The sequence below is a fragment of the Galeopterus variegatus genome, unplaced genomic scaffold (assembly GCF_000696425.1).
Source record: "Galeopterus variegatus unplaced genomic scaffold, G_variegatus-3.0.2 Scaffold5247, whole genome shotgun sequence".
In the NCBI taxonomy this organism is placed as follows: domain Eukaryota; kingdom Metazoa; phylum Chordata; class Mammalia; order Dermoptera; family Cynocephalidae; genus Galeopterus; species Galeopterus variegatus.
The window spans coordinates 88,243-98,599 of record NW_007731358.1 but is presented as its reverse complement, the minus strand read 5'-3'; the positions used below and the strand labels follow the sequence as shown (position 1 = coordinate 98,599).

Genomic DNA, 10,357 nt, shown 5'->3' with positions numbered 1-10,357 from the left:
CAAGATGATCTTTAAAAAGGGCTTCTCAATCTGACTTTTAAGTTTCTAGTCCCTACCTGAGTCACCTCACACCTGACATCATGCCAAGTGAAGCACGGATATATTCCCCCTTTAGCTACAGGGAATTAGCTATGTAGATTAGATCACCCCTAGGTGAACTAGTCTAATTCTTGTCTCAGGTTTGCCTCAAAAGGGAAAGACACATCTATTTCTTCTGCTTTTGATATCACCCTCTCTTTAATAACCTCACCTTCTGCAATGCAGGGCCAGCTTTATCATACAGTCTCTAAAGGTTAGAGCTGGAAAGACTTAGATGTCTCTCATTTTTTTCAGATAAGGAAAGGAACCCTGAAAAATGCAAAAATGCCTTGCCAAGGTCATGTAGCAGTGAAACAGCAGCATGGCTAGAGCAGAGGTCACAACCCGGGCCTTTCCCACCACACCATACGGCAGCAGCCGACATGGTTTGATTTCATAGATGCCAGCAACGTTCCCAGAGCCACAAACAATACACTGGCCCTGGTTTATTCATTCCTGAAGTTCAGCTGTTAAGAGATTGCTTTCTCTTACTTAGGACCTTACTTCCTATTAAAATGAAGGATAAATTGTTTTTAGTCATTTACATTATAAATGTCAATGAATTTATCATATCCTTTTCTGAAAACAGGCTTTGAGTAAAGGAAGTACACAGCCTCTGTGTAGTAAATAAATGAATTAAATACTCAAATACCACTGTGAAGAGGACATAGTCTGTACCCTCAAAGAGCTTTCAAGCATTTGGACCACTCCCTTCTTCTACAGTGGGAAGGGTTTCCTTTACTTTTTCTATCTTTTCCCTCATGCAGTTTAAAAGGATGGAGCCTCCTTATCCCCCTTTCCTTCCCTATGTAAACATCTGCTGAATGAATGAATATTCCTGCCCTCCACAGCTCCTTCCACAGTTTGCCCTAAGTATTCTTTCAGAATGGAAAAGTCTTTCTTTGATCATTTTTTCCTCAACCATAAACTGATGCTTTAGAGACTAATCCACACTCTGGTCTATTCTTTTTTCTAAGCTTTTACTCCATGGAACAGATTTTCAAAATGCCAGCGCTGACTAAGAAGAACCTGGTGAGAAATTTATTGGCCTGAACTTTTAAGCAGAGGCAGGAATCTGGGCTTTCATTCCTTGTTCTATCAAGGCTTGTGTGAGCCTGTCGCTGCGAATCTTATCTGCAGATAGAAAAGCACTTGCTGCTTCTAGCACAGCATTTCCACTCCCAAGGAAATTAACAATGTGCAAATAAAACAGTGTTCTTGTCCCTGCTGAAAACTTGAAATTACAGAGAAGAACGGCAGTAACCTGGATTCCTTCCTTTGAAGACTTTTATCACCCAAGCATCTGTGGTTTATTTCATGACAACTGCCTTTTAGTTCACAGGTTCAAAGAACTTCATAGCTATAATTCATAACCATGAAAAAGAACTGTAACTTCAAGTTGACAATAACAGCACGGGTTTTCAATACAGGCAGAACCAAATTATATTAATGCAGTTAATCTGGGGTATGCATTTCTGAAATGCACATCAATGATTCTGAAGATGCTGCCACTGCCTTTGTGAACTAGTTTCTATCTCACTCTGGACAGTTGGATACAAGACTGTCTTGGTCTGCTCAGGCTGCTATAACAGAATACCACAGACTGGGTGGCTTAAACAACAAACATTTATTTCTCACACTTCTGGAGGCTGAAAGTCTGAGATCAGGGTGCCATCATGGTCGGGTTCTTGGTGAAGGCCCTCTTCCTGGTTTACAGGTGACAGTCTTCTTATGGGGCCTCACATGGCAGGGAGAGCAAAGTCCTTTAATCCCCTTATAAGGGCACTAATGCCCTCAAAGGGGCTCCAACCTCATGACCTCATCTAACACTAATCACCTCCCAAAAGTCCTACCTCCAAATACCATCACAGTGGGGATTAGGGTTTCAACATTTGAATTTGGCGGGGACACAAAAATATTCAATCAAGTGTGTAAATAGCAAAGATACCTGAGTACAGCCAGGTGTGAGAGTTGTCAGGGCGGCAAAGACTCACAAGATCCTACCCTCACAAAACTGCAGCAAGGATGGGAGACAGGATTACAGAAAGGGTGCCTGGGAAGGTCTGCGAGCCAGTCCGATGGCAAGAGACTGATCAGACAGGCTTCCTGGAGAAGATGCTACCAAGTGCCAGCCTGAAAAGCAGGTAAGAGGAAGACAGGTAAGGGAATGTGGGGTAGGGGAGTGGATAGAGACGGCGCTGGCAGAGGGGTTCCTGCCAACTCGTGTTAGGGTCTCAGTTGAAAACTGAAGAAGCAGTGGGGGGAGAAGTGTCCAGAGACAAGTCTGGAGATGTGGGCGGGGAAGACCCCTGAGCCCTAGAGCTCATGAAGGACAGGGAATTCAGTAAGAACTTAATAAATGTAGCTGTTGGAGCAATGGTAGCATTGTGGCTGAGTGATTGTGGAATCAATGTGACCTTAGACAAGGACAAGTAACAATTTCTTGGGTCTCAGTTTCTTCCTCTACAAAATGAAGAAGTGAAGATAATAAATACCCCCCACTTCATAAAGTTATTGTGAGGCTTGATTGTAGGAGATAAAATGTATAAAACACCTGGCCCTCACCTGCGAGCTGTACGTATTAGTGGTGGAAGCAGTATTGATAACAGCAGCAGTAGCAGAGGGGTAGTAGCACTAGTGGTCGTACTAGTAGTGGTAGTAATTAGAAAGAAACTAGACTCGAGTGGCCATTCCTACAATGCAGGTGAGAAATCACAGGTGCTGGACTAAAGCAGCGGCAGTGAGAAGTCAAGGACTCAGATTCCAAGCTGTAAGGAACACACAGCAACAAGACAGGTCATTATTGGGTGTGCCAGGCAAGGGAGAGGCAAGAGATAAGGATGCCATCTAATCTCCGGCTGGGACCACTGTGGACAGCAGCATCTTCCATGTGCTGAGGGAATTGAGGAAGAGCAGCAGGTTTGCAGAGGAAGGTAAGAAAGTCATTTTCAGACCAGTTGAATATGAGGTTCCCCTGGGGCATCTACGTGGAGTTGTCCATTTCAAAAGTCTCTGAATATGTCTGGCACTCAGAAAACAGATCGAGGCTAAAAATACAAATTCAGAAGTTGTCAGCATATGGACAGCAACTGAAACCACGGGAATATTCATATCACCAGAAAGAGCACACAGGAGTGAAAAAAACACAGAAGGTACAGCAGGGGCCCAGAGACAGACCCCATGAGAAACATCAGCGTGGAAGAGGCAAGCAGAGAAGGAAAACCCAGGACGAAGCCTAGGACCAAAGAGCAGCCAGAGCGGGAGGATAAGAGCCAGGAGACAGGACGCCTCAGAGGCCAGGGACATTGGCTTCAAAAGGAGACAGTGAATGCACCTGCTGCTACCGAAGGTCAAGTCCAATACACACCCAGACAAAAGCAATGGATGGAAGAAAAAAAGGTCCTGAGGGAAGCCAGTGGCAGTGACAGCAGGTTGTGGTGGGTAGAGGAGGTATGTGTGACATGGGTGGAGAGAGATCTTCTGGAAAAATAGACAGTCTGAGAAGGAGAAAGACAGGGTGGCGGCCAAGGCGGGTATGGGATTGAGGACAGGAAGCTTTTTTGTGGTAGCGGGTGGTGGTGGTGGTTTCTAACAGAAGAGAAAGACTTCAACCTGAGTATATGCTGAGGCGAAGGGCCAGTAGAAAGGGAGAGGTTGACAACATGGTCAAGAATGGAGGGTGATTAATGGAAAGAAATGCTGGGAGGGTGGCCGGACAGGATGAGCTGGGAGGGGCTGCGAGGACAGCAGCTGGGGGGGGATCACAGAAAAGGTGTCTTGAGAGGACAAGGGAAGATCTGAAATAGCTGAGCGTGGAAACAAGAGACAGGAGAACAAACTACAATCACATGTACAAAGCACACCCACATGTAAAACAAGAGAATCCAGACTTCATTCCTCCCTCCATCTAGAAAGGGGAGACTTCTCTGGGGAGAGCTGGGGACCAGGCAAGGGATGCCATGGGCAGCCAGGTTGCTTCCAGGCTGGGAGAAAAGCAGACGACACCAGAAGCAAACGTGTGTTAAGAGATGAGAGCGGCGGGTAGGACTAGCGTGGCTGGGGCACGGTAGAAACAGAGGAAAAGAGAGCGGACAGCAGACTCGGTGAAGACTCTATTTTCAAAAGAATTCTCTCAATCTCAGACGACACCAGAAGCAAACGTGTGTTAAGAGATGAGAGCGGCGGGTAGGACTAGCGTGGCCGGGGCACGGTAGAAACAGAGGAAAAGAGAGCGGACAGCAGACTCGGGGAAGACTCTATTTTCAAAAGAATTCTCTCAATCTAAACTTAAAACTCAATTGGCTATAACTACTACCTTTAAATTTCTGTCTGAAGCACATCAGTCAATGAAGGTAGGCATATTTTTCAACAATGCTGAAATAAAACAATAATGATGCCAGAGTATGACATGGATTATAGTAACAAAGCCATAGATGGATTTTTGTCCTGGCTACCTCCATGATAAGGAAACACCACCAACTAATTCAGACACTAAAACAACGATGACTTTTAACACATTTTCTGAAGATTGACTCTTTTTCATTCATTCAAACACATACAATGAAAATTAATACAGTTCCTGCCCTCAAATTGTTAAGGTCTAACTTCTCTACACAAATATGAAAATCCACTGAAACCACTGGAATGAGGGAGGCTCTAGAAAAAGGGGAAATAATTTAGAGAATATCTGCCCATGTTCAAGTTCGAATGCCTACAAACACCTCTGACCCCAAAGTACCCATACATCTTTCCCCAAATCCCAGCACCAAACAGATGTGAATGCCTTGTTTTTTCCCCGTTACTCCCCTCTCCCCACATCCTAGAGAATAACCAACAGTCAGGGGCCAGTTATGGTTCCAATGACAGCACTGACCACGTGCACACCTGCTATGTTGCAGGTGCTAGGCTTGGCGTCACGACCACCCTGCAAAGGCGCCAGAATGATTCCCATAAACATATGGAGACAGTGAGGCTCAGGGAGGTTAAGGACATTGCCTAATCTCAAAGGCCTACTGAATGAGGGCCCCAATGTAAATTCTAGTTCATCTAGCTTCAGAGCACCTACCCTAAGCCCCTGCCCCCACACCAAGTTTCCCTAGCCATTGTTCCAAAAGGAAATGTGCCAAGTACACTTTTCTTCCTTTGGAAATTTAGAATTCTTTTATCCACAGACCTTTAATGTATTTAATTTATTCTTTAGTACTTTACAGGTTGAGTTTATGGAGATTCTTTTTTAAAACCAGTTTTTGGTTTAAAAGCCTGTTCTCAGATACCTAAATAAATGGGATTCACCAAATAATCCAAGCCAAGTTCGAAGCAACAGTTTCTACCTTCCAGCTGAGGTACTAACAAACAGCACAGCAGGCTAATTTGACATTGTACAGTGAGATCCTATACAAGGAACAGAACTTAAAATGAGAGGCCTGACCCAGGTGCAAGAACAAATCCCCTGACAGTGGTGTCCCCTACGTGCAGTACAGTCAACTCAGAAGTTTCAACAGCATCATCAGGGAGTAGGCAAGTTATGGGGGTTCCCAGAGGTGCCAGGCTCTGTGTTGCCACAGGAGGCAGTGGTCAAGTGTGCCTGACCTCCTGGCCACAGCCCCACTCCCAGCTGAGGGTCCAGAGGCAACTTTTTGACTTCACTGTGCCGCAGTTTCCACTTCCATAAAAAGGGGACTTCAGGGGTTGTAACTAAGATTATGTGAACCTTGCCTAATACACACAAAGTATTCAATCACTACAGCTAATTCGATTTCCATATGTTTAGGCTTCTCCCTTTTTGAAGCAGTTTTTAAATTGCTGGTCACAATCCATAAATGTGTTATGAAATCAATTTAGAGGGTCATGATCAGCATTTTTGGAAAATGAAATAGTATAGAATATTATATTTAAACATTAATGATGTCATATTTTCGATTACTTTTGTCATTTTTTTTCTTTAGCATACAGCATATATGGTAACATTAAGTGGTGCCTTGTGAATCTGTTTCTATATATCCATGTGTCTGTATATGTATCAGGCAGCAATCTAAAGCGTATTTCTTTCCATGTCACCATCAAAAATGCTTTTAAAAATGATGTTTTATAGGATGAAGATGATGGGGAATTGGGGAAGACTGAAATTTGTAATAAGCCAGAAACCATTTTTTAAAAGGCAGATAACCTGAAGCAAAGGAAATGACCTCCTAAATAGACAGTTAGGATAACAAAGCAATTACCCTAGGTACATTAAGTCTGTTTATGGCTAGGTTGCTACTGGCATTTCAATATTCTGAGCTTAGCAACATGCTTTTTATTTCTAAAGCAAACCAAATTGCAAAACTGGAAGTACAGATGTTATCTTGATAGTGGGCAAGATTGGAAAAATTGATATGACTTATCCAGTAAGTCATCTTGCAATACTTGTCAAAGAAGATATTATGCCAGATTTCAAATGCTCTTAAAAATCATCAGGATTTGGAAGGGGTATGAAAATATCTTAAAACAGAAATCCTAAATGTAGATGTAGATTTAACCTAATGGTTCCATTGTAACTAAATTCCTAGCTAAGAAGTTAACTAACTGTACAAGCTTTCCCACAAGAAGATGATGTAGAAGAGAGCTATAAATACATAACTAATCATTTTAGAATCTAATAAAAACATTTATCTATATATCCAAAGGCTGTATGATGTAATGTTTAACAATATCATCCTCAGAATGGGTGAGAGGGGCCATAGCCCTGGGCCCTGTCTTCCTGAAGACTTCCTAGGGCCGAGTGGGCCCACCTGTCCAGAACCAGTGTCCCTCCACTTGGTTTTAGGCTACACTCCAGGTCCCCAGAGTTCCCTCATCAAATACTAAGCATTTTCCAGGGAATGAACAGGTTCCTCCCAGACCTGTCCTCCTATGGAGGACTTTGCCACTGGTGTGAGCAGAAGGTATGTACAAAGATTGGATGTGCATGTGCACACAATGCCCTTCACCAGGTGGGACTGTACCTGGGCTGGGAAGTAAAAGGGAAGAAACCTGGGCCTGCAGCAGATTCTCCCATCTGCATTCCAGCTCAAAGCATCAGAAATTCAAACCTAGCCTTCCAGTTCCTTACAATGATATAGTTGTCAGGGTAGGTGGATAGAACAAATATTATATAAATGAAATTTAATTTGTAAATTTCAAGTATTTAGACATGTTATGTGGGCCTCCATTTGTTCTCTTGCAAGGGATCCTGCAAGGCTACAGGCCAGCCTGGTAGCTAGATGGTGGATTCAGAGTCACACTGCCTGGGTTCATGCCCCCACCCCACTTCACCCCACTCACCAGCTGTGTGAGCTCGGGAAAGCTTCTCAATCTCCTCTGAGTCTCAGTTTCCTCATTTGTACAACAAGGATAATACGAGCACCCTCTTCATAGGTCTGTTGTGAAGACTAAATGAATTAGTGCATACAATGCGCCTAGAACAGCACCTGGTGCAAAAGTACTGCCAAACGTTGGCTACTACATTATTCTCCAGACAAAAGCGATTGGCCACTGCAAACTTCTAGATAAGACCACAGCCAGGTCTGTGTGTTTCTTCTTTCCCATTCCTTTCTAATTTTAAATATCTTGCTTTATACCATTCTAAAAGATCATTATTTTCTATTCTGTAAAGGACAAGTCATCTAACTGTTGACCTGCCTTCTAAAAGTTTTTCTGAAATTAAATATGCATTCATCTTCTACACCAACGCAGCAAATAACTCAGGCCTTTGGCCAGTTTGAAGTTCGAAAAATCTGGCAAGTTGGTTTTCTGTGTCAACTTCATATGATGGTAAACATTTGAAAACATTACCAATTTAAATGAAAAAGGGGCATTTCCTAATCTTCATATTCATGGGGTTCAGAGTTAAAAGCCAGGGTAGGTCCTTCTCAATTCACAAACCAGAGGCTGAAATAATTGAAGCTATCAGCAGAGAAAGCCTACCAGACAAAAAAAACTAATGCTAAAAATAAAGCCCCAGGACTAGAGAAATAGATGGAAAGAGACAGTCCTTTATTTGGCTACTTATTAGTCCACATTATTAAATGAAGGTGTACCATCTGCATAGTAATTACAAATTGCCAACAACCTTCTCAATGATTTATATATTCCTTTAGCCTACAATAACTGAACAAACAACTTGAGGACAAATGGTTGCCACATTTTAATGACATGCAGACAGCATGTAGAGCATCTTGTGTTATTTCACCACAAAAATCTCTTTCAAATGACTAGCTCTTTGCTATGGGCTGAAGACCTAAAATCTAAGAAGAAAAGTACAGTACAAAGAAAAGATTCAAGGTCATATTTACCCTTTAAAATATGTACCTAACCTACATGTTCAATACAGTGAACATTCAAACCTCCATTTTTTCCCAATTATTCTGAAGAATTTTTAAAATATATAATCTGTCAGCCTACTAAGTGGTTAGATCTCTTTCCTGTTCCCCAAGCTATGCGTAAAATGAGCAATGCTAAAGCATTAATTTCAACAATATTTTTTCTATTAACTCAAATCTCTTAAAATATATAATCTGTCAGCCTACTAAGTGGTTAGATCTCTTTCCTGTTCCCCAAGCTATGTGTAAAATGAGCAATGCTAAAGCATTAATTTCAACAATATTTTTTCTATTAACTCAAATCTCCTCCAAACCCAAAATGGAGTTTAAAGACCAGTATGAAATAAATGAAAATTAATTGGTTTCTGCAGAGGCAAGACTGAGCACATCCCTTCATCCAACAGTAATCCCATCTAAATCAAGTATATTGTTTCTTTAAAGAGTTCTGCCAACTTCCTATAAAAAATTCCATGAACACTTCCTATTTTTGCCAATTTTTATTTATGCATTTAAATTGGCTTTTTGTAAGAGCTGGCTGGAGAAACAATATATTTTTACGAACCTATTAGTCATACAGTCAAGCTTCATTATATCATAATCATTCATCAGCAGTCAGCAATGAGAATGCTATTTCCTTGTGCAATGAGAATGTTAAAGAAAATATGTACTCACAATAGGCCATACAATGTGTGAAATACAGAATACCCAAAACCGGTGAAAAAGCCAGTGAGTGCATCTGGCTTTCATTTATGCTGAAGAGCATACAGTTGTAGGGACACAAACCTAGCTTTAACTGGGAAACCATGTCCTTAATTATTAATCCCTTCATGCTTCCACCCTTTCTAAACTCCACTCCCTTAAGAGAAGCAGAATACTTCATTTAGAATAACTTATTAAAGACTCTCCTGGGAGAGCATGTTGGCTTCGGTTGTTTTTCTGGCATATGTCTGTTACACCTTATTCTAAATATTTCTCCCTACATCAAATGTATACAGGCCAGTCAGACTTGTTAGCCCCTGAACTGTGAGAAGTCACAATGTGGTGGCGGAGTGGGGAGCTGGGAGGTGCACACCACCCACAGGGCTACCTTCCTTCCACCTAGGCACCCTTGGAGGTCGCCTGAGGCTCTCCTTCTGCGCCCATCTACGGGAGCTACTGAGCTTGGAGAGGGACAAGCTGCTTCAACAAAGCGCACCGTGCGCAGCTTTGGTAATACAAGGACGAATTATGGGGACATGCGTCGGGGCCGGCTGGAAAAGGGAAAGCGTTCATCAGGCAAGGGGCCTCTGAGATCCCCAGAACCTCTCCTCTCCGTTAGGCAGCTTCGAGTCCCTTCCCTGCTCGCTCTCCACGAGAATCGGCACTGCCCGGATCCCAGCAGCGAATGCTGCGCCGACTGCCCTTTCCCCGACCGCTGCTTAGACGCAGCCGGGGTGAGCGGAGAAGCGCCAGGGTCTAGAAGAAAAGCAACGCGCTACTCAGGACCCAAACGTCCCCATGGCCACCAAGGGGGCCCACGGCCCTCCGGACACCAGGCAGCTAAACCCGGGCAGGGGCGTCCCGACCGCTGCGCCCCGGCGCTGAGGGCACGCCAGGGAGAAAGAACGCGATCCCGGCGCTCGGTCCCCAGGCGGCAGGGCCCCCGAGAATTCCTGTGCGGGCACAGAGGGGTGACGGAGGTCCCGACCCTCCCGGCCCCGCGCCGGGTACCTCGCAGCCGTACAGCTGACTCAGCTGCTCCACGATCCACTCCTCCAGCACGAGCCGCTTCCGAAGCTCCTTGCGATCGTATTTCACCGTCACTTTCCCCTGCTGGTGACGCCGCTGCTGCTGCTGCTGCTGCTGCTGCTGCTGCTGCACCTGCCTGGCAGCGGCCGCCGTGGCCACAGGCGCGGAGTCCTCCCGGGAGGAGCCCGAGCCGCTGCTGGAGCCCGGGCTGC

The 10,357-nt window shown here is 44.1% G+C and overlaps 1 protein-coding gene across 1 annotated transcript in view; it reads right to left on the bottom strand.

Moving 5' to 3' along the window:
• Positions 1–9,731: 9,731 nt before the first annotated feature.
• Positions 9,732–10,357, bottom strand: part of LOC103604567 (TBC1 domain family member 5-like) — a 20,828-nt gene continuing 20,202 nt past the window's right edge. Inside the window, exons 3-5 of the mRNA XM_008589141.1 lie at positions 10,128–10,353; positions 9,983–10,069; positions 9,732–9,872 (exon numbers count right to left, since the gene is read on the bottom strand). Of these exons, the coding sequence (XP_008587363.1) occupies positions 9,732–9,872; positions 9,983–10,069; positions 10,128–10,353 (454 nt within the window). The remainder of the gene's footprint in view (positions 9,873–9,982; positions 10,070–10,127; positions 10,354–10,357) is intronic.